The following is a 24122-nucleotide window of genomic DNA, read 5'->3' as shown; positions in this document are numbered from 1 at the left end:
ACTCCACAAACAACACATTACCTTGATCCTATATAAAAGAACTAGGGGTATTTATCAAGGATTGTTGGGTACCGCCTTGAAACGATCAGTAAAATGAAAATTTACTGGGGGTTTAAACAAGTTTGTATGCACAGCATCACTCTTATCCCAACAATCCTGAAAAACGTAAAAACGTAAATAGTAAATCTTATCAAAGTATAAATTAACTTAAGTTTTTTTAATAATAAAACAAATAATAATAAACTAATAGGTAAACCCCAAGTACTTCAATGATAAGGGATCCTGACCCCATCTACAGACGAAGGAATACAATTTCAAAATTAAAAAAGCATTTCAAAGATAGTATGCAGTTATTGTTTGAAACTATAAAAATCCCACACAGTCTGCCTTAGCAAATAAAATGTTTAGAACTGTATGTTCATAGAGTTTCATAATGAAAAGCATCATTATACTAAACCGGGAACAAAAAAAGGAAACATTATTTAAAATGAAAACACAACATTTATTTATACATATATAAAATCTTCTTCCAAAAGATTACCCATAGTAAAGTTTTGAAACAAAGTGACGTCACACGCTGAAACATTCCTAGCCAGCCGAAAACGGTTTTAAAGATAACACGAGGAATTCATCGTCAAAAACCAGAAGGGCAGTACTCTTCAAAGTATTGCCGTTATATACACGGTTTAACACATTCCATTGAGTCTATCTGCCCATCTAGCTGCTGCACTTCAATTTTAATACTTTTCTTCAAAAAAATCACCATGAAAATCGGGATGAGCAATACTGTTAGAAGTCAGCGATTTTAGACTACTATTGCATTTATATGAGATATTATAATGACCATGAATAATTTTGAGAATAAAGGTAAATCAGAGGCGAAAATTAAATAAACAAAATGTATATTCCTTGACAAATATATCACAATTATGTAAGGAAATGCTTTTCAATTGCAAAACAGTTTTTCTTCAATTATATATAGGTTTTGAGTGTATTTCATGAACATCTGGCTTGATGGCAATAAAATGAAATGCTTCACTATTAAGTTTCATTGCCACTGCCCTTAAAACATTAATACATTTTAAAGGCAGCACTCCTATCAGTTACGTGCAATAAAACGAAGACCAAAAAGATCAACTATTGTATTCATACCATACTTATCTAATTTGCTATCACATAAGCATTTTAACAAGTAAGAGTAATTCATTTTTTGAGCTTTTCCAAATATATGGCCAGGTCTTGTTAAACCATTTGACGTCCCTGATAAAATTGTTGTGGAACATGTTTATAACACAGAGAACATTTACAAAATGATACTTTTGATTGAATTGTGTAACATTATAACTGAATCAATATCAAACAGATCTGCATATGTGGCATCGGTCTTAATATTTAGTAAGTATATAAATGATGCTCAAACTTTATTAAGGTTCAGATCTGCAAAGCACAAACTAGCTGTTGAAAGAGGTAGATAGGAAAGCACATCCAAGGTATATAACGAAAGAAAGTGTGATTTCTGCTCATTAGCGATAAATTTCACACGCTACTAGTCTTGTAAAAAATTCAAAAAAAAAAAAACAGATTTAAATACATCTGACCATTATTTTTTAACCGTCCTAATATTATGAAATATAAGCTTTTTATGACAAGTACAGATAAAGACACTCTCGAACATTTATGTAGGTTAATTCTTAAATCATGCAACCGAGTTTAACAATACCTCGCATCATATCCTAACACTTAAAATTAAAAAAGAAAAGAAAACAAATACAAATAACAGAACACTTAATTGAAAGAAACAGAAAAATACTAACCTCCCCTTCAAATAATCCTTAGCTTCGTCAGTCGCCGATGGTCAAATTTACAACCAAAACATTTGCTCATTCATCAAAATATTCCCAATTATGTATTCGCACTAAACACACGCAGAAAACGAGGAACAAATATTATCTCCACTGGCGGTACGCTTTGTTTTCTTAGCCGCCGTTTATCATTTACAACCGCAACCTTATTCACTATGTATATCTCATTATTAACCCAAATGTCTAGTATTGAACATATTTTATCCATAATTGATATTACCTAATATATTATTACCTTTACTTGTGTGACATGCAGATTACAGTCGAACACCGTTGGCTCGAACTCCCAGGGACCGACGAAAAAACTCGAGGCTCGGAAATTTCGAGCCAAGCGGTATGCTTTCATTTAGTTTCAAATAAATCAGTCCTTTACTTCAAGTTCGAGCCATCGAGGACTTCGAGCCAATCGAATTCGATCCAACGGGGTTTGACTGCATTTGTTTTGCACTCAAAATTTTATTTAGTCATTAAGCACTAAATTTGAAGTACAAAACATTAAATTAATTAAAAATCACACATACATAACTATTTCACTCGACGCTGTGATGCTATTTTTTATTGAGAGGACTTAAATCTATTGACTATGACATTTATTTTCACGGAAAACATGTATGTTACATTACGAACGAACACTGAAAGTTGATATTTGAAAAAGAATAACAACGTTGAGTGTTGAAAACTACAGTCGAAACCCGTTGGCTCAAACTCGCTTGGCTCGAATTCCTCGTTGACTCGAACTTGATTTTGAGGACCGATTTCTTTATACTGAAGGTTAACCGCTTGACTCGAATTGTCCGACGTTCGAAGTATTTTCGCCGGTCCCTGGGAGTTCGAGCCAACGGGGTTCGACTGTTTTCCCGACAAAACACTGTAAACAATTATCAGATTTTTTGCGGTTACCCAGACCGGAATTAGTCCGCTAACGGGGACATATATTCTCTTAAAGTTTGCTCGGGAAGAATATATAGCATTTAGATACCTTCGATAAGAATTTTAAGTCAACTTTGGGTTAAAATCTAGGTAAAATATTATTCATGAAATAGCGGAAAATTCGGAAGTAAACAAAATAAGTTCCGCGCAGTCAATAAATATGTGCGGACGCATTTTTTTCGTTTTTGGATTATAAGGCACGGCAAATCCGACGAACAAATGATTATCTTGTTTTGTCCTAATCGTTTAAGTGACACTCTAATTCAAAAACCATTTTTACACATGTACACTAACCATATTCGAGTGATACACCTTTTAAACATTGACGGAATACTGGTAAAGTCAACATTCAACACACAGATCCAATAACTCAATCAGATTACTTTACTTGTATTCGAACGGTTTACTGATTTATCGACATAATTAGTTTGAAAATACAATTCTAAAATCATTCAATGGTTTGTTATGCTGTTAAAAATAATATTCAATTATAATAATGTTTTAAATGATGAAATGATGTAAAAGGGGAAATTATTAAAAAGAAAATACATTGATATTACACCGTTTATGAAAGATGTTTTACAACATAGTATTGTATATGTTACTGTGATAAAATAGTTTGTGTTTATCGTTATATTCATAAGTGTTTGTGACACAAAAATACTAAAATGCTTGTTTGTTGTACTAAGTTAACAAATATCACTTAGTGTGTATAGGTGCCAGCTAAGTCTTATATCTGTTCAAGGTTCTCATCAATTAAGCATCTGCTTCAAGACCCTTGTGCTTGCCCTGGAACGTCTTTCAATCAACGAATTAAAGAATGTACTAGACTGCTATCTGCTGCTACCTTTTCCAAAGTAAGTCACTGCATATTTAGCGGATTTTTTTCAAAAACAAAAAAACGCAATAACACAGTGTAAACAATCAAACATGTTTTAAAATGTAATGAAACATATGATATGTTTGAAAATGCAAGTTTTTTGTAGGAATTGTTCGAGAAGAGCAGATCAGAACCATATTGCGGACGCACTAGGCAGTCTTAAGAGTGAACATACAGTTGGCGAACTCTCTAGAATCTTGATTGGAGATAAATCTTCAGAGAGAATAGTTGATAGAATCCTTACCACGATAGCAGCATCAGATATAGTTCCATCATCGGTAATGTCTCCATATCATATAAAAGCGATGTTTATGAGTAACGATTATGACATCATAACTAATTTAAATTTCATGTGTGATCATCATATCAAATAACAAGTGATTGTCTACTACAAAAAGATCTTCGGTAAATGCACGACATATAGCGTTATGATTATACAAAATGGGGATGTTATCGTTTAAAACTTCATTAAAAATCAGATCTAAACTTAATAACAATTGGAAAAATACCGTGCATTACATCTTAAAATTGACAGACACCAAAAGGGAATAAAGTGGATCATCTTCACAATTAAGTAATCGTAGTAATGTGCTGCGTCCGGTATGACAGTGAATTTCAAATGCAAAGAATAGAAGAAAGAGCTTCACTCGACACTTTTCAGAAGTTTTCAAACACTTTTCAAAAACTATTTTTCATGTTATTTCTTTATTTTACTCTGCGTATCTCTTTAGGACCTGATGGATGTTATGCGAAAGGCATGTATGAACACAGACACACGATTTACAAGAGAAACTAGACACACATATTGCTTTGCCCTTGGAGGATTTATCAAAAATCTGAATCAGAACAACAACATTGCGGAGGCAAACGTAAACATAGGATATCTACATGATGCCATCGGACTGCATGGTAAAGAAACCTTAACAAAGCATGACGTTGTTAATCGCAGTGTATCGATTTAAGAGAAGCTTGTAGGTAGTACAGTTAAATATATATGGGAAATATATTTTACATACCTTATATTTTCAGATCCATGGGCATTTAGAATGAAGAGATCACTTATGTCAGAAAGGGAATGCATTGAACACGATTTGGAAAAGGTTGTATTGTTAGAAACATTAGGGAATGCAGGGATGTATAGTTCCTTTGAATACATTGTATCTCACATAAATTCAACAAACTCCCAGTGGGTGAAACGTGCTGGTGTTTTCGCTTTAAGGACGTTTGAAGATGAGAAGGTATGCCTAAATTGCAGCCTGTTAGCTAATCACAGTTTTCAATGACAAACATTTGAACAATACAGACTTTTTGAACGAGAGCCAGGGTACTTATATATAGAGAATACAAGGTTAGTGCAGTGGACGGGGAGGGTTGATTTGGATTGGCGGAAGAATTTATCGAGTAAGCCGCAGGCGAAACCAATAAATTCCGTAGCGGAACTACTTTATCCTGTTATATGTTTATCCTGAAATATTTATCCTGTTACTTTGTTTATATAAATAAGATGAAATATCTTTAAAAAGGGGAGGGGGTGAACTGTTTTCCCCTATTTATATCGGTACTTTGCAGTCCATGTAGCGGTTTTTTGTGCCCCAAACATAGTTCTCAAAAACCGTTCAAATGTTTTCAATAAGTTTAAAGCCAATGTTATCGCTTTTTAATCAATCAATATCAATTCAAAACAGAAATGCGTTTGAACAATTATCGATTTAAGTAAAAGTTATTCCGCAAGTCACAGTTCATGGTCAAAGTTCATGAGTGTGTTTACAAACACTCGCCACATGTTCAGTGGATTTAATTCATGTTAATTTCAAAGAACAAGGATTTGGAAGGTCAGAATTGCACCGGCAAAGATATAAATAATTTTATGTTGTAAGTGAGATGTTGTCGTTCACCACAGGAATGGAATTATCTTTCATTAAATGGTGTACGTTTTCATCATTTGCCAATGGGTAAGTGTAGAATTTCTGGCCGAATTTTTTTTGCCAATGTCATTTTCATGCAGAGTGATATAACTTTCTGATCGAGTGATGGTTGATGTCGGTTGTTGGCCGTCTATTGTTAAGACTCTACGGCACTGTTTGTGATTTTCCTGATATTTCAGTCCGTTTGTGCGGTCTCATGAACAGTTGATTGTACATAAACATCACGTTGTAGTCAATCCTTATAAAGCAAAGATTACACGACACCTTGTGTTTGGCTCAATATGTATGCAAGTGACAGGAGAAAAATATATATCCTTTCGAGAGAGACAATACATATAGTTGTTGACCCCACATGACCCAAAATTGACTTAGATTGAAATTCATGGAAGAGAACCATTCTTACTAAGTTAAATGTAATTCGGATAGAAGGCGTGACTAGAGCATTAACCTGTGTAATTGAATTCTTGATTTAGTGAGCTACGTTATAACACATGATGACAACTACGAATTCATTGTAAAAGCGACATATAGTTTGGTCAATGCTATGACGAAGATTTCAAGGACCAAACAATTAGCAAAACGTTATAAAAGACACTGTTCAAAACACAAGGGCAAGGTTAACCCTAGACATAATCACTAAACGAGAAACACAAAACGTTTAAACAACTTATTGAGGCCACACATGATCAAAATATATAATAGAAATACGTTGAGGTCAACGCATTTTAAACCTTTGCAAACAGGAGTTTAGTAAATGTTTAAACCGGTTTTGAAACCTCACTTCAAACTTTTAAGTACAACATATGCGTCTAGTGTTTTAAATATATTGTAATCATTTACTTTATGACTGTCTTTTAAGCTCGAAATAACCCTAACTCTGTTCACAAAACAACAAAGCTTTCACCAAGATTTATGCACATTTGCAATTTGAATATTAAAATGCCTTTCGACATCTCGACTTGATCCATAATAAAATTGCAGTTTAAGTGTGTTGAACCAAGATTATTGAGACATGTCTTATAACATTTTCCCATATACATATTTAAGACTGGGCGTCTCATTCTGACTAAAAATGGAAAATGTAGACGAAACATAAAGAACGCCAAACATCAAATACTGAATTTTGGGTTAAGGTGACCTCTAGAATGTTAAATTGTTTTTAAACATTTGGTTTCCCTTTCGACCTGACAGAACCGGTATTTAAACTTGACTTAAAGTCAATAGGGATAAATAGGATATACACTCAACTTCGATACTTTGCAATATTTTTTACAATACTAACACATACTTGTTCTCAATTTACAGACGTTAGATGCATTGCATATGGTTGCCATTTCTGATGAAGAAGAAACCGTACGATATGAAGCAATGCTACAGTACCAATTACATCCACTCTCCCTACATGCGTTGTATGTGATATTTACTTAACTTTAAAGCATAAGCGTACGTGAGCTATTTTTGAGAGCAAACCATTCGCATAGACAGAGAAGACAAACAATTTAATTGAAAAACACATAATAATTTGTTTGTGCAATTTATCCAATGACTATTGTGTGTTTATTTGTTGGCTGAAATGAAGACAATATAAGTTCATCAGAGTCTTGATTTAAATCCGTTTACATCCTAAAGTAAACATATATTCATCATTTATTAATGTTCGTTTAGTGTTATAGAAGCAAAAACGTAGTTTGGTCGTAAAAATACCCCAACCATTTTGAAATGCATTTTAATTAGTGTTTTTAAGTTGCTCATTGGTAGCAAAAGAGCATATTCCTTTTTTGCTTTGATTGTTGCTTCGATAATCACTATATTAAAAAGTGCCCTTAAGCACTTGTGCGATTTTTGCAATTGTTCTAAAAGTATATTAAAATATATTGATTTAGTTATGTGTGACGCTATGTTGATATACAATTTGAAAATTCAGACTTATTCATAATTGCCAATCAACTCACTGTTGTTCTGAAACCTTTTTAAGCCAATTGTTTTAAACGATTATTTCAGAAACACTTCCACAAGTACGGCACATGATGTTGGAAAAAGGTCCATATTAGAAAAATCTTTAGAATTCAAACTTGAAGCACCTGGTGTGGACTGGAGAAAAGAAATTGGTTCGAAGTCAATGGGTGCTTCATTTGGCCTTATTATGGAAAACCTTCTCGATTTGAAAGTCTGTAAGTAGAAAAGCACTCTTTTTGCAAGGAGAACGAGGAATATAATCAATTTGGCCTTATTAAGATATTACTTTCAATTTTTATTTGATGTTGTGCGTCAACGGATTTTTATATATACATCCAAGTGATACATACTGAATACGATTTAATAACCGTTTGATGAAGTATTTATTTACATGACATTTCCAAGATTCAAATAAATTACATTTTGACCAAATTATTTATGATATGCAAGTAACGGTATATTTCATACAGTATAGATACTTATTTGACTATGTGTGTCAATGGAAAAAAAAACAATATATTTTTTGAGAAATTGTAATTATAGCACAAAGTCTTGAATTATTTGACATTATTCAAAAACCCTTGAAATATTCACATGATACTTACCATTCAATAAAATAGCAGGACCTATACATGTAGTTAAAAATATCGAGCTATTTGAGCTGGACCAAGTTGAACTAAGAACAACAGACGAGTGTTGAAACACGCTAGTTGTGCTTTTAATACTACAATTAAACATCTAAGTCTGTTTTCTCAATGTCGATAAGCATTTATTTGTCAAAATGTTACACACACACCTGAGTGTCATGGTAGCGGTTATAAAAAAGTAGAACAAATGCACGTGCAGCACCTGCACTTATCGGGATACCATACAGGTAGAAAATATCACCAACAAATCTTGTTAAACAACTTGTACAAACAAATACCGGTTATATTTGTGTTGGTATCAATACACTACAAGGTATATCGATTGGAAAAGATATTGTTAGTAGTCAAGAGTTTTGTATGTCATTCCAGTTAGCGCAAACATGCACGCATTTGTGTTATTAATAAGATAATATGTTCAACTGGATCAAATTGAGTTATATAAGGTTAAGTACATCCAATATATTTGTTTATAATATGTTCATTTTAAGCATTGCTCAAGGGAAGTATTGATGTGCGAGTACACGATGAGGCTTACGCCAGAGTTCATCTTGGTCTACTCAATTACAACATTGACTTTTTCGTTGCCAGGATATGCTTTAAAGGCGGTGCAAAGTATGAACTGAATATCCTCAAGGTTTGTTATAATCAAATTAAGCAGTAACATATGTAAAGTTAACCGGAAGGTAAAAATATTAGTAAACATGTACTAATACTGCATTTAAACCCTAAATATTGTATATAAATAGTTTGCTGATATTAAGATCGTACATTTATATGTACTTGTGTTTTTGTTTGTCGCAAAATGTAATTGTTTATGTTACATTATGTTTGTATTATAGTCTCTTGTCAACAATTCAACAATATAAATAATGAGAATCTTAACCATAAAACAGTTATTTGAAATGTTTTAGGACCTCGATATAGAAAACTTCTTCCAAATGGCAAAGCAGTTCATCGCAACAATAAAAAATGTAATTTCTGCTATCCGAAAAGGCGTCACTGCATTCCGAAATATTTTGAATTCTAATTTCCCAATTAAAGAAGTAGTTGAGGCATTTGTCGACAACCTAGAAGAATTACCGCACAAAGTAAGTTATGTTATGATATTTATATTGAAAAAGCCTATTATTTAACATTGATGTGTTGTTTTCCCACTGCATGTCTTATCTAGACTTATTTATGTTGAATGAGTGAATTTTGATTTGTTTCTTTTTAAACACAATATGCACGCATCATCATACGTAAATATATACATGTATCGATAAAGAATATTCTTAACTTAAAACTTAAATATCAACAAAGGAAGATTTGCATTTTCGCATTCAGTATCTACACAGTTAAGGCCAAGTAGGAATACATTTATTTGATGTAGGCCATTAATAATTTTGATATATTTATATTTTGTGCAAAAATGGTTGGCGTTAAGAAATGCTCTGCATTTCATTTATTTGAAGATGTGAGCTCAATGTGTTATTGATAACGTTATTATTATATGTGTGTGTATGTAATTGTTACCCATCAATAATTATGCTTTTAAACAAATAACTGGTTAAATCTTGTCTACTAATATTGTCATATTAGTTTTTATTTTATTTAAGTGCTTACTAGCTGAAACATTCTATTTGCAGGTGTCTTCATTTGGTTCAAGAATTCATACGGTGATAAAGAAAATATCTGTGGTAAACATAAAGAAACTCCCGCCTTTCATAGTTCCAGTGAAACAGTTTGTAGATGAGTCTGTAAAGTTGTATGAGAAAGTTCGAAGTGACGTCATGACCTTTTACAACGTAAGTAATGAGATCCAATTAATACATTATAGTATGCACTAAATAAAGAATTGTATGTACCGATGTGTGAATGTAATGCTTTTAGTTGCATATAAACATATATTTGCTTTGACAGACGATCGTGGAAGCTGTCAAGATAAAAATACCGCATTCTGCTGTGCAAATATACGAAGCAATAAAAGACATTATTGATGGTTTCATGGACATGTTCACCGATTTAAAAACCTCTTTATTTCGAATCGGGAAAGGAGTTATTATGTAAGTGCGTTTCTGTACTCTTTGTTACCACGACGGGGAATAAAGGTGACCAGATGGTTGGTTCCAGTTCAAACTGGCCTCGCCAAAAGAGTCGATTCGAGATAAAAATAAAGGTTATACATATATTCATAATAGTTTCTAGAATTTTAAACATAGCCAACCTACCTAGTGTTTATTAGCATATGCATTTTTTTTCTTGAAACTCTTACCGTTTTCAATAACGCTTCTGCAATGTTTTCAAAATTAAGGAAATTCGACTGGAATGTTTTAGGCTCAGTTATCATTTTGGCTCGGATTTAGCATAAACTTAGGGAATAGTTTGGGGGGGGGCGCATAACACACTTAATTTCCATAGATAATTTGCCGTCTGGACTGCTTAATCTTATGACTTAGTTTTTGTGTTCAAATCAAATATATACGTTTTATAGTTCCAACTAATATTTTTTTATACCAGTTTCGCTTTTACATGTTTAAAAAAGCATTTAAAATTAATTCACAGTGTATTTAGGTTCATTTGCTTATCAAAGATCTTACAAGTCTATCAAAAAAAAAATTGCAAATATCAATGAATAACATTTCGCTGGTTTTCAATATCGTTTTAATTTTATATGTACAAGTATTGTTTAAATGAGTATTGTCAGTCGATGTTCTTCAATATTTATGCAAAAAGCTACAGAAACAAGCCCAGTAGCAAAAAAGTTTAAACATAAACCCGGTTTCGTGGCACTGCAAACCAAGCTTATGTTTTCATAGTTTTATAATTAAACTACATTCATCGTTATTTTAATACTTCAGTGTCACGAACATGCATTATATGAGTAAGTATCAGTACTAGAATAAAATTAATGATGTAAGACACTGTTCACTTTCATTTAATATGCCGTGTTGAACAATTTTCAACCAATTTTAGACCACCTTTTCAGACAATTTGTTTTAACAAATGCCAAATAGATGATTGGTACTTTACATGCATTCATGTGTAAACCTTAAGGTAATTTTAACTAAGGAAATTTAAAACACTAGGTTGTTTTATTTATAAAACTACGCATGCATATATCAATGTTATATATTTTCATAATATTAGCAGTAAATAATTGAAAAAGTAAACTATCCTGATAGTGTATACACGTGGAATTATTGATAAATCCTAAAAGGATATTTTTAATTTATAAAAACAGAATTTACACAGTTTGCCGCATTTTAATTTCTCCATGCGTATATCCAATACAAGTGATGCAGTCACGGTAAATTAATCACAGATTCTTAAGTAAATCACAATAAAAATTAGCATAGCTATCACGAGAATATTCAAAGTCTCAGTGACACTTGGGATTAGATAATTAGAGAAACAAATAGTGAATGTATAACTATGATAGAGTCTGATATAATGTCTGATAAATTCCCGATGTCCAGACAATGCTTTATTAAAAAGAAACCCTAATACACGATTTGATACAAAAGTGTTTTCAGATGAAATACCGGGGACAATTTTCAAAAACAAAAAAATTAAAAAATAAGTATTGCAAGCAACATTGAATTTTAGGCATTAAGAATGTCAGGTGATATGCAAATTTCATAATGACGTTGTGCGCGCTAAATTAAGATTAGCTTTTGGTTTTGTTGCATTTTGTAATTTCGATAAATGCATGTATTTTATTCATTCTATGGGTAAAAAAGGTACAAAAGGTGAGGAGAAGTCACTTTGATATGCATACAATTAAATAAGTTGAAAATTCACTGACACATAATGAGACATGAATATTACTAAATACACCGTGAGTTATCTTTTTTAAATACTGTTTTGAACATGTAAAGGTAATACACATGTTATTTACAAATATTAGTTGAATTCTATTAAAATGTATATACTTGGTTTGGACACTAACAATGTCTTAGGATTTAGCAGTCAGACGCAAACCTATCTATGGAACTTCAACCTATCCCTTTAAAAAATTGAGCTGCAGCCTATCATTTTCTCTTCGTTCTCATATATTTTAATGTCATTTAAGTTTTCGTACACAAATAAGTTTACTTATTATATTTAAACAAATCTTAAGTGTTTTATGCGGTGTTCCCAAACCATTACCTCATTTTCCGCTAAATCCGAGCCAAAATGATAACGAAGCCTGTAACCTACCACTCGGATTTCATTCGTTTTGAAAACATTGCAGAAACGAAAACGGTAAGAGTTTCAAGGAAAGCATGGATATGTTTATATCACTAGATTGGTGTGATATGTTTAAAATTCAAGAAACTATTATAACTATATGTATTACCTTATTTCCCGTCTCGAATCGAGACTTCTGGCGACGCCATTTTGAACTGGAACCAACCATTTGGTCACGTGGATTCCCCGACGTGAAAAATATACGAGAAATTGATAAAACAGTGGGACGATTAAATAAATGCAATAAATCCTTACTGGGAAAGAGTGCTACAGTGTGTATTTAGCGGTGTCGTATTTTATGTTTCTATTATGTTCAATTATGTGTCTAGAGTAACATTAATGCTAATAGAGATTGATAAACAAAACAGTGTTTAGTCGTGTTCGTTATCTTGTTGTATGTAATAAAGACAAACGAATTTGCGTAATATGTCTTGTGGATGATCATGGGATTAAAATCACGACTCACCTTTTTGTCAGGATATATACCAGCATAAAGCAGCTTAACGAGACGTTACAAGAAGTGAAACAACATACGTTCATATCTGGAGGTAACTGCTATACCAATTATTAGGGAGTTGCTAGGTTGCATATTGAGCGATTCCTTCTTTCAGGCGTTATTATCAAACGCTTTATCTTTTCACAACTTAAAAAGATTGGTTCTTTAATAGTATATAAACATTTAAAGTATGTGTTTATTCGGTTATATCATTGCCTGTAGTTTTCCTCCTTTCTTATTATATGTTCTGTCTCATTTAACACTCACATTGCATGTATTTATTTTCATAGGTATGACACAATACTTTTTCGATTTGAAGCAAGATATAGGTGTGCTCTTGGACCTTTTTAAAACGGCGTCAAACGCGCTTTTTACTGAGACGAAGGACTGGCTTGAGGAAGAAATTGATGATAACGATTTGGTTGCAAAAGCAACAAATGGAACACAAACAACGGTAACTGATCTTGTTGTTGAATTAAGGTATCCGATTTTCAAATAAACTGAGGGGGGGGGGGTATCATAAGATTGTGTATTTGCTGATAACTAATAAGTGTAATTCTTCAATCTACAAACAGTTATTATAACTTGTACGTGCAATATATTTCCTTTGCAATTTGTCAAGGCGGAAAGAGCTTGTTTGTTATATTATTTTCTGTCTATTTTGGAAGTTTGTTTTCTCTGCGCTCAAAATGTTTAAGAATATTTCAAAATAATATGGGTTACGAGGTTAGTTGTATAACGGATACCTATATACGACACTGGTTTTATATAACCATACAAATTGACGGACAAATATATCTTATTTCGTCAGTTAATGACAATACATGGTTGAATAATTTCATGCATTACGTTGACAACCCAAAACAAAGAACGTCCGACAAGTGACAAAATGAAGCGAGTTCCGTGCCGTGTTAAAACATTAATTCACATAAATAGTTTTTATCGGTTTCTAATAGTATTAAAGACATTGTTGTGTTATAATTGTGTAATATAGGGTTGTTGTTTTTTGCAGGGTCAAATTAGGAAACTTATAGTATCGGAGCTAAGAGAAGCAGTGAATAACGTTTTTGAACCTATAAACAGCTTGCTAGATCTTGGTGGCGATTTCCTTGAAACGTTTATGAGCCTCTTTAACAGCTATATATCAATAAAAGATGCATTTCAGGAACTTAAACAAGGGTAAGATTTTAGGGAAATTGGACGTTTTCGAACATGTATATATGTGTGTCTGTTTACAATACATACATATTTTACAGAACATTTAAAAGTCGAAAGGAAAATAAGTACATATAAAGACATATTGATTTAATTAGCTTTGTATAGCGGAACAAGCTATATGTTCTGGCAAGAAATGGCATACTATAATCCTCAGACGATCGCTCGAAGGTCGATCACTTCTAGGACTTGTTTTTGTCATGTCACTGTCAATACTTTCCACTCATTAATTAACAAAAATGAAATTCTCAGAGATATGTCTTCTTTGTGTTTTTTCTTGACTTTTAAAATTACCATTATAACATGAAAGCAGACTGTGTACATACGATGTGTTTACATCCAAAAAAGTGCAAAGTAACACATTGTCAGATTTAGAAGTAATAAGGTTACATAAACCGTTAATAAAAACAACTCACTGAAATGACGTAAATATTATGATTCTAAATCTTGAAATTTCATTAACCACTATTTTTCTGTAAGATATGAAGATGCAAGATCAATGGTGGCAAAGATATTTGGAACTAAATGTCATCGTGACTTTCCAAGAACAAAACGGGAACGGGGTGGAGGTTGTGATGGAGATGGATTTTACCCTGCACGACTTCAAAACGAAGGACCAGAATACACAAACGATGGCATTGATATTCTCCTGGACGAAAATAGTCCAGTACGTCAAATTCATATTTTTGTACATGATTTCATTTGACTTCAAAAGCTGAAGTTGATTTACACGATTTGAAGACATGGTAACGTAACACCAAATGCACTGAGTCTATAGAACAATTAATTCATTAAGCCGTATTTGAAGTGACTGTGGTATTATACGAATTTGCCTTTCTCATATTTACCTGTAAACGTTAGTTCTTTTAATCATGGAATCAATAATTACCATTCAAGGTTGTTGCTCCGTTTGCGGCAAAAGCGATTCTGTCAGGAGAAGAGAACGAGATTATTCTCTTAGAAATAGGATCATTGCCACCTAATTCCGAAATGATTATATCGAATATAAAGCCGTTGGATTTTATTAAACGACCTACCGATGAAGATTACCTAGAAACTCGGGTAAGTTTTTTTAGAAGGAATAATGTAAATATCAATCTCAGTATTAATATATTTTGCATTAAAAAATTCATAGTTTACAGTTACCTAGTGCTGAGTAGAATATGAACGAAATCCTGATATGTAATGTTAGAATGAATGTTTAAAACACGAGTTCATTTAAAGGTATCAGGTGGAGATACAATCGGATTCGCAAACGCTTCCCCTTGCAAGGGATACAACCATATACACATATCCTTAAAAAGAGATGGGGGATTTGTCGATCCTAGTGATGTTCTGGAAAAGCGACCAATTGAATTACCCAAATGGAAGCAGATATGTGATGACTATAAATTAGTATATAAGGTATGTAGCTTTTAAGTATACTTAAACGGTGAAAACCATATATCTTCTTTCTAACTACAATAATTATTTGATCCTGGTGCAAGTTCTTCGTGACGTTTTTCTTAACTCTTGCGGAGAAATTATTAGAGTATCGTATCAGACGAATTATATATATTTTATCTAACCCGTTTTAATCGTTTTAAAGGGGCAGACACTTAAAGTTGGAAGCATTGTTGGCCTTGACGGAAGAAAGGAAGAGGATACAAGTCAGCATGCTTCAACTGATGGAGCCAACCCTCCTGACCAAATGGATGAAACAAACCGACCGGATGCAGATATTGAGGAAATAAAAGGTTGCAATTTTGTCTTTAAAATAATTGAATAGCATATTGTTTTTGATGACGTTCACTGTTGAGTCTTCGTTTTATAAAGTATGTCTTTGTTTACTAAGTGTAGCATTCATGTAAATGTTTGTCAATGCTTTTGCCAATGCTGGTATTAAATTAGACCATGCACGTAATTCATATTGCTTTAAAGTTTCCCTTACGACAACAATTGATTTGTAGTTATATCATGCTATCAACATGTTGTCCAAGAATATAGCAGACGTTCACTGTTGCAATCAATATGAACGGGATTGAAATAAAAAGTATTATTGAAAATTTAGGGAAGTCTTCAATTGAACGAAATATCTTAAAACATAAATTATACGTACCTTTTTAGCAACACCATTACACAAATGTCGCATCATGGGATTTATTTAAAACGCTTTTAGTATAGTGTTCGGTGTCCATAATATAGAATATAGTTATTCGGCGTTTTGCAATCATTAATTACTTGTTATATATTGCGAAAAAAAAGATTGTCCCTGCCAAATGTATTGCGATCTGTATAACGGTCAAAGGGCGATATTATATAAATATCATATTGCAGCATGTGTGACATTGATATTGTCAACCCGAGAGCGACATTCTCTTTCGGGGGTTGACAATATCAATGTCACACATGCTGCCATATGATATTTATTTTATTATACCAAACAAAATTTAGTACATAAAAGGTTTTAAAATATTTTTGATTCATTTAATCAAACAAGTTTAACAAGGTAAACAAAATATAACATAATTATTATATCTAGAACAGTATATTGTATTTGTTATTTCCCATGAAAATGGAAATTAACTTGACCACAGTTAGTTGGATTGGTATTGTACATAATTTGGGGGGAAGGCATGTGATTGTTGATAGTTCCTACATTATCATGGACTTGCTGAAATACACTATTAGCGACTGATGATTTCTGAGTAGTTATCACTGGTTGGAATGCAATGTTTGTACTCTCCTGTGTGACAACGTGTTTGTCACTAACATATGTCTGCACATTTGGGGGACGATTCTCCTTCCCAGTGGCTTCTAACTCTATTAATACATTATCATCACGTAAAATCTCCTCAAGAAAGTCCATATCACTTATGTCAACCCCAGAAGTAGCTGTTTCAGTAGGAGGATGTTGATTTATTGGAGCCTGTTGATATATATTTGGCTTTTCTGCAAGGCTTTCGCCAGTGTGTCTGAAATTTGCTGCTGTTTTTCATCACACAAACGTCTCGAGTAGCTACGGTAGACATTTCCGATTTGTGTCCAGACACTCGTACCAGGTGTCGAGCCTCGATCCAATTCCTATCAAGTTCGGATATTGATGTGGCACGAATACAATGGTTTGTGTACTGTTTAGACAAATGTTCCATATTTGAAATATGGCCCATCATTCCAGCTAGTTTTCCCTTTCCTAAGGGAGCCATACAGTACCAAATTGGTCCATCAAATTTGAAGCTATCAAGCGGTCGCTGCCATAACCAGTCAATTTGTGGATGCAGTTTGCTGAGATACTTTTCAAACGAAGCCACTGGACAATCGACATCACCAGGAAGCTCATACATTTTTCCTTCGCCAATGATTTCATCACAGCTCGACTCGGCGCTGAAGAAAGTGTAATGTTTTGAGAAAATACAGTTTATGTTCTAAACTGTTTTGGTTTTCAAGTCTCTGATGTGAGTCACAGTGGGGATATTGGCCATTTGTAAAAAAATAAAAATATCAGTATTTGCTAGGAGCACATCACTGCCATCAGATTAGTTGAACTAGATTTTGACCTTCATATGTCAACCAACTGAATTTTAAAGATTTCTGCAATGTGATGAAATAGTTTTAGCAAATGTCTGTATATTTGTTTCTTACCCATGATTTTTATCAGCTTCATCCACCATCTGATAGACATATCTCCTACCGGCAGCATTGACAGCGACGGCAAGGTGTCTTTTTTCATTCCTCTCATAATTTCCTGCCCTCTCTGGCAAAGAAAGAACATTATTTCAAACAAGACCTTTTTCTGTAATCCACATGGTGTGTCAATGTCAAACGCTATATTTTCACTACTGAAAAGTTTTTGAAGATCCTCAGAGGAAATTTCTTCTTTGTGTTCAATAGATCCTTAACCCTTTTTTCAGATCTGTCACTTTGCTCTTAAATGTTGTAAGACATGACGAAAATGAATTGTCATTGCACACATCAATTTTACACTCATCTTTCAGATATTTACAAATTCCGTACTTAATTGATGTCATTGATGATTTTTTAAGTTCGGACCCAACTGTTTTTCTTATGCTTGCAAAGAATGCTCTAAGAGATTTGTTTAATTCCTTCTTGAAAATCCTTCAAATTCGCAGTTTTCACAGAGGAATTCATGAAACAGAGAAACACTTCTTTTGATTACACGTTTTGTGTTTTTTTAATCTTTTTGTCCATCGAGAGTGTCTAAATCGTCTTCGGAAATACAAACCGTGACATTGCTGACAGTTCCTGTCGTCTGATGTTTTGCGTACACACTGAATAGTGACGTCACTGCTGTTTGTGTAAAAGGGAGGAAATCGCGTCATGATTTAGCTAAAATATTGACGTAGTTATTTGCTCTTATATGACATTCAAAATGTCACTGCGGTCACATTAACTGACAGTGAATTTTCGCTTGGTCACGTGTCAAAAATGTTGCAAATGTTTCGACAGTTAAAATATCCTTTTTTCGGGTAATGGGAATTTAACATTGTAGATAAAAGTGAGGTATAATAATGCTTAATGACAGTCTATAATATCTAATTTACCTTGCCATTAAATCTCATGATTTCCCGCTGGATCGTGCTTTTTATTTTTTGCATCAGTAAATGTTCATATATGATTTAAGTAAATGCACACTTGGACAATGCTTTTGTTGATTGCAATTAAAATGTCATTGATAAACATTTTTGTTCATTGAATATTACTTGCCACTTAGACAATAAAAAGTGAGAATATTTGGACACGATAAAACTGACATCTATGTATCAGATCTTCATTCCTTTGTTTTCATTAGGAAACCCGGATAGCATTTACAACGCCGTGTCTGCGGGAAAACGAAAGAGACGGAGTTTATCAAAGATAGGTGATATAAAAAAAATATTGCGTAGTAGTTTAATCTCTTCTTGAAAAATGAACATATGATTATAAAATAAATAATGATACTTATTATTATGATGATGATGATAAGTATCAAACTTCATTGTAGTGTCGTGTTTGTAAAATATAGCATACCGTTTATGTTTCTTTTGTAGGCTCGTCGTTCAAAATGATGCTGGAGAACATACAACTTTTTCTGAAGAAATTCAAAATAAGAAAAATTAAAATGGGCGCGATTATAGACTTTCTTGACGAAATGGATCTTCATAAAACTAAAGAGGAATTAGCAGATCTTATGAAGACAATAAAGGTATTGAAATACAAATATATGAAATACATTATCGAACTTTTAGAGAGTTTGAATGACACGACTTATTCTTGTAATTCATGTTGATTACTTTAGACAGCTACTTTATAAAATTTATTTAACACGTAACAAGTACAAATTCAATGCTAGATTACATATTACACTCATATATTTCATGTAACTGTATGTTGTACGTCAAACATTTTAAGAGGGCACGCAGTAACTGAATAAAAGTATTTTATATCCATATTGTTACAACATTCTGTGAGTGCCATAGGGCCTACATGTACATTGATGGATTCACGAACGATTATTAAATCCACTACAGCTTTTATTTGTACACTTATCTACACAAACGTATATATATATTTATTGGTGGAAGCGTTGTTGCTCAACATCTAAACAAGAGTGTTGTCACTTACACATGTGCAAATCTCATTGCATACATTGGCCTACGATAGCAAATGGAAAATGCAAAAGATACTCTACGCAGTTGTATTTCATCACTAGGGCAAACATTTGAAAAGAAACAACCTTTTTTTCCGATGACGCCATATTGCCTTTATGACTATATATGTTTTTTTAGAATTCATCAATGTTATGATCAATACGCATCCTGTATTGTCTGATATACGCATTCAACATTACAAATTTTATCTCTCTATGGGCTCTGTCCTGGCAAATTGCAGAGCCGTGTAAAAAGGCATTAATAGCCAGGGTCTGGGGACATTTTATCGCCTAAAAGCACAATGTCTTCGGGGAAAGGGATATGCAATCCCAAATGTTTCATTGATAAAAAGTTGTCAAAATCGTGGGAATATTTATTGAATCCAATAAACTGAAGTATTTAAAAAAAATCTGCACTTCAAGATATGTTTCCTTTTCATACAAAATGGCATGTCGTAGTTCATTTTCAACCAACACGACTATTAGAAACATTGCCTCCGGAGTCTTTTATCTTTATGGATTAAAAATTCATGATTGTAGCAATATCTACCTATTATGCACGATACACAGACCGCCAAGCTATACCGTAGACTATTGGGATGAACTTAATGTATGTTTAGACAAAGTATCAGAACATGTAAGTCGATTTATAATAGTCAGGGATATGAATGAAAACCAATCTAATAATCACAACCAACAATTTCCTGACATGTTTTCGTTAAATAATATAACATATTATATCAATGGACCATCAATAATAACCAGTAACACTCGCATCTTTCGTGACATAATAGCTTCTACAAATAATATAGCAGTATGCGATTCAGGGAATTGTGAAACACCTTCTGACGTTGGCGTTCATTAAGGTACCTTCATTATCACTCCATTGACTTTATGGGACCCGTATCATACAAAAGACGCATATGGAGACACATTTGAGCATATTTTATTAAATTTAACAATCTTATAAAACACACTATTTGGTTATTATCAATTAAAACAGTGTACATGAAGCAAAGAAATTGTTTAATTCATATGTTCTCGATTTGGCTAGACATTGCATATCTACCGATTTTGTAACAGAATGACCGAACGATAAGCCGTCGTACAACTCGCTTATATAAAGTCGCACATAAGACAAGAACCTTATTTATTTACAAAGTTTCCGATTAAGCTTATACCCAATGGCGTAATAAAGTTAATACCATGAAAAACATGCTAAATAAATATTTTATAACAACATCGTGAAATACTTAAAACGACACATGGTCAATAAATTCGAATCTGTTTAGGAAAATTGTTAAATAGATGGTAAAGCATAACTGTAATAATGAAGTCGATATACCACCGTTGTTAGAAAGTGATGAAACTTATTCCCAAAAAGACGAAAGAAAGGCAAAAGCACTAAATAATTATTCCAATCTTTTTACTGTAAATGACTCAAATAGTAATTTGGTGCGACGTTCTACTGTCAATATAAATGTTTTTTTTAATTGAATTTATGAATTTATAATTAATAAACGCAACTACCGGTCCTGACCAATTAAGTCAAAGCATATTTCAAGAAACGTCAAAATCACTGTGCTCTCCTCTATGCATGTTTTTCAACAGTTTAATAAATACTGGTGTTTATCCAGTAATTAGAAAACATGTACATATAGTATCAAAAAAAAAAAATATTAGTTGTGTTGGAAACGTCAAGGAACGAATATTTAAATACGTTTATAATTACTTGCATTTCTTTCCTCCAAATAGTCCGGATTCCTTCTTTGACACTGTTTTATCAACTTTTCGATATAATTAATCAAATATTTACAGCATTTGCAAAAATGAGTCTTTATGTATTGTATTTCTGCAATATTTCTGAAGCTTTTGATTGAATCTGCCACAAGGATTGGTGTTTAACTTTAAACGCAATGGAATTGGAAGAATGGTTTTTACAATACTAATAACAATACATTAATAATCGGTCTTCGTTTTTTCTAGTCTAGGTATATAATATAGCAGAGTAACTTAATATCGTTTCAGATCGGTTATTTCAGTTGCTTTTAGTATTAGGAATACTATATATACCGAAACAGAAACTCAGATTCATTAGGCAATTTAAAACAAAAACGTTAACTATTTTACAAAGTAACGACACTTCCAGCATACTTCATAACAGGTGAACGATTTGCTTATGCGCGTATTTGAAACAATTGTTGTTAACTTATTGCTGACCTTCTTTACACCACTTATTGCATATAAGTTCACCGGCAGTCATTCTTTCATGCAAACTTTTTTAAAAAACACTAATTTACACAGGTTAATAGCACTATCAGTATGATAGTCGGTAAATGAGCTTAGACATTTGCACTGACTAATAACAAAATACGTATATGTAATACGTGCTGTAGATACAACATAAACGACTCGTTTGGCTTATTTTTTTAATCGAAAATAAATGGAGCGATGTGTTTGAGTTTGAATAACTAAACAATACAGTTATTGGTGGGGGTATCTACATTGCTATATCGACAGAGAAAAGTAAATAAGCGACATTAACAAAACTAAAGGTATTATACAACAATCATTGGCATTCGTAAGTGAAAAAAAATGTCGGAGATTACGAACACATTGATGGCGACTATAATATATTCACTTAAACTATAAGATATTCTATCAAAAGTAAGTAACTATATGAATTTACTTTTAAGATTTGGTTCATGTAAGCAATTGTCGCAACAGGCGAATGTTTGACAAGTGTAAGTCGATTAACCTCGTTCTTATACCAACCCTATAACCGCTTAATATAAATATTGCCAATTTCAATGTTTAAAAGAAGTGCTATGCACACCGCTTGAGCACGTTTCCATTTATAAACATATGCTAAAATCTATCCGGACAATTTTAGTATAGATTATCATTGATCATAGGTGGATAAAATAGGCTAAACGTAGATGACCATTGTAGTGTTGTGTTTGAAGAAATGTTGTGGTATCGTTTTCATTCTTTACAACCTCATCGTACAACTCTTTAGTATTTACGTTCAAGATCACTTTGGCATATTGGTAATATTGGGCCAAAATAATATATAAATCATAGATATAAAATAAGTGTGCTAGGAGAGTTTTAGAGAGCGATGTAAAATAGTGTATTATTTTAGTTTGTTTCTTTAAATCCTTTCGTTTTTTAAGTTTGTATCCATATTTGGTCATAAACATATCGGAACGTAATAACTTTACATGATGCATTTGTTTATTTCTTTCTTATTCAGATTACGTTTTAATTGGTATATTTAGTAAGCAAACATTATTTTTATTTCTCGTTAATAGACTCTTTTTAAACGTATTGAAATCATTATAAAATGTTTTAGGAGTCCCTAGACAATGATCATTGTAACAATCCCGAATACTTGACTGAAGATGAATTGGAAACAGAGCTTCTAAACAGGGGTCTTCAGCCACAACAAAGCCGGGAAGGAATGATAGAACAGCTAAGGCAACCCGATACAAGTAAGGCAGTGTACACTCTGGGTAATCCCGATATTTTCAATCTAATAAAACTGAATTCTGTATGCAAACAAATAGTGAAGCAATATATCCCAACAGACCAAATGAGTTTTGAATGAAAAGGTAAAGCGCGATGTCCAATTAAACAGCAAATACAACTTTTTAATTGGTTTATACGGTGTATTTCGTGAAAAAATTCATTTGCAACCGATAAATTATTCACATTAAATGCTAGTTAAAAACATATCTAATGTATTATATTTTAAGATGTTATTAATGTTCATCAGAAACGCATCGTCGATATTTTCTCACCCTTATGCGGTCCCTTTTAGCAAAAGAAGGAATTCTGATTTTGCCGAATCTTTCGATATGTGTATTGTAACTAGTTAACTCTATTTTCATTAATAACCCTCACACAACTTGATATACATTCTACATAAATATCATCATCTAATTTGAGTTTATCTGAAAGTTGAAAGTAAATCGGAACAGCTCTGAACCGGAGACCGCTGAACTAAGAAGCTTCTATCGTAAAACGTTTATGTTATAGATTGTTTGACGAGACATTAGTTTTATCAATCGATATAGCATACAAGGTGTCTAATTAAACTATACTACCTAATATTCTTGCGTCATACATGAAATAATACCCCTGTACTGTTAATTGGTAAAATTATACTGTGTTGGTTTTACAGAAAAACCACCAAATAAACTAAGTAAAAGTCCGATTCCAAAAGTAATTTTCCATCTACGACAATAATCATTTTGTGTAAAAGATATTTATTTTTCTATTCGGTTTTGGTTTTTGTATCATTGAACGCGTCAGAGATCAAAATATATTATATAGCATGATATAATTCATAGTTATGGATTATCATGATA

General features: G+C 32.7%; 1 protein-coding gene across 1 annotated transcript in view; it reads left to right on the top strand.

Moving 5' to 3' along the window:
* LOC128235432 (uncharacterized) overlaps positions 1 to 24122 on the top strand; it is a 132863-nt gene that overhangs the window by 7176 nt on the left and 101565 nt on the right. Inside the window, exons 7-22 of the mRNA XM_052950253.1 lie at positions 3538 to 3649; positions 3779 to 3950; positions 4404 to 4581; positions 4702 to 4910; positions 6903 to 7006; positions 7599 to 7768; positions 8689 to 8834; positions 9112 to 9288; positions 9829 to 9987; positions 13921 to 14087; positions 14604 to 14790; positions 15021 to 15185; positions 15348 to 15527; positions 15712 to 15859; positions 19151 to 19305; positions 23105 to 23243. Of these exons, the coding sequence (XP_052806213.1) occupies positions 3538 to 3649; positions 3779 to 3950; positions 4404 to 4581; positions 4702 to 4910; positions 6903 to 7006; positions 7599 to 7768; positions 8689 to 8834; positions 9112 to 9288; positions 9829 to 9987; positions 13921 to 14087; positions 14604 to 14790; positions 15021 to 15185; positions 15348 to 15527; positions 15712 to 15859; positions 19151 to 19305; positions 23105 to 23243 (2568 nt within the window). The remainder of the gene's footprint in view (positions 1 to 3537; positions 3650 to 3778; positions 3951 to 4403; positions 4582 to 4701; positions 4911 to 6902; positions 7007 to 7598; positions 7769 to 8688; positions 8835 to 9111; positions 9289 to 9828; positions 9988 to 13920; positions 14088 to 14603; positions 14791 to 15020; positions 15186 to 15347; positions 15528 to 15711; positions 15860 to 19150; positions 19306 to 23104; positions 23244 to 24122) is intronic.

Source organism: Mya arenaria, chromosome 5, assembly GCF_026914265.1.
Source record: "Mya arenaria isolate MELC-2E11 chromosome 5, ASM2691426v1".
Classification (NCBI taxonomy): Eukaryota; Metazoa; Mollusca; class Bivalvia; order Myida; family Myidae; genus Mya; species Mya arenaria.
The sequence above is the reverse complement of the archived record's forward strand: the minus strand, read 5'-3'. Positions and strand labels throughout refer to the sequence as shown.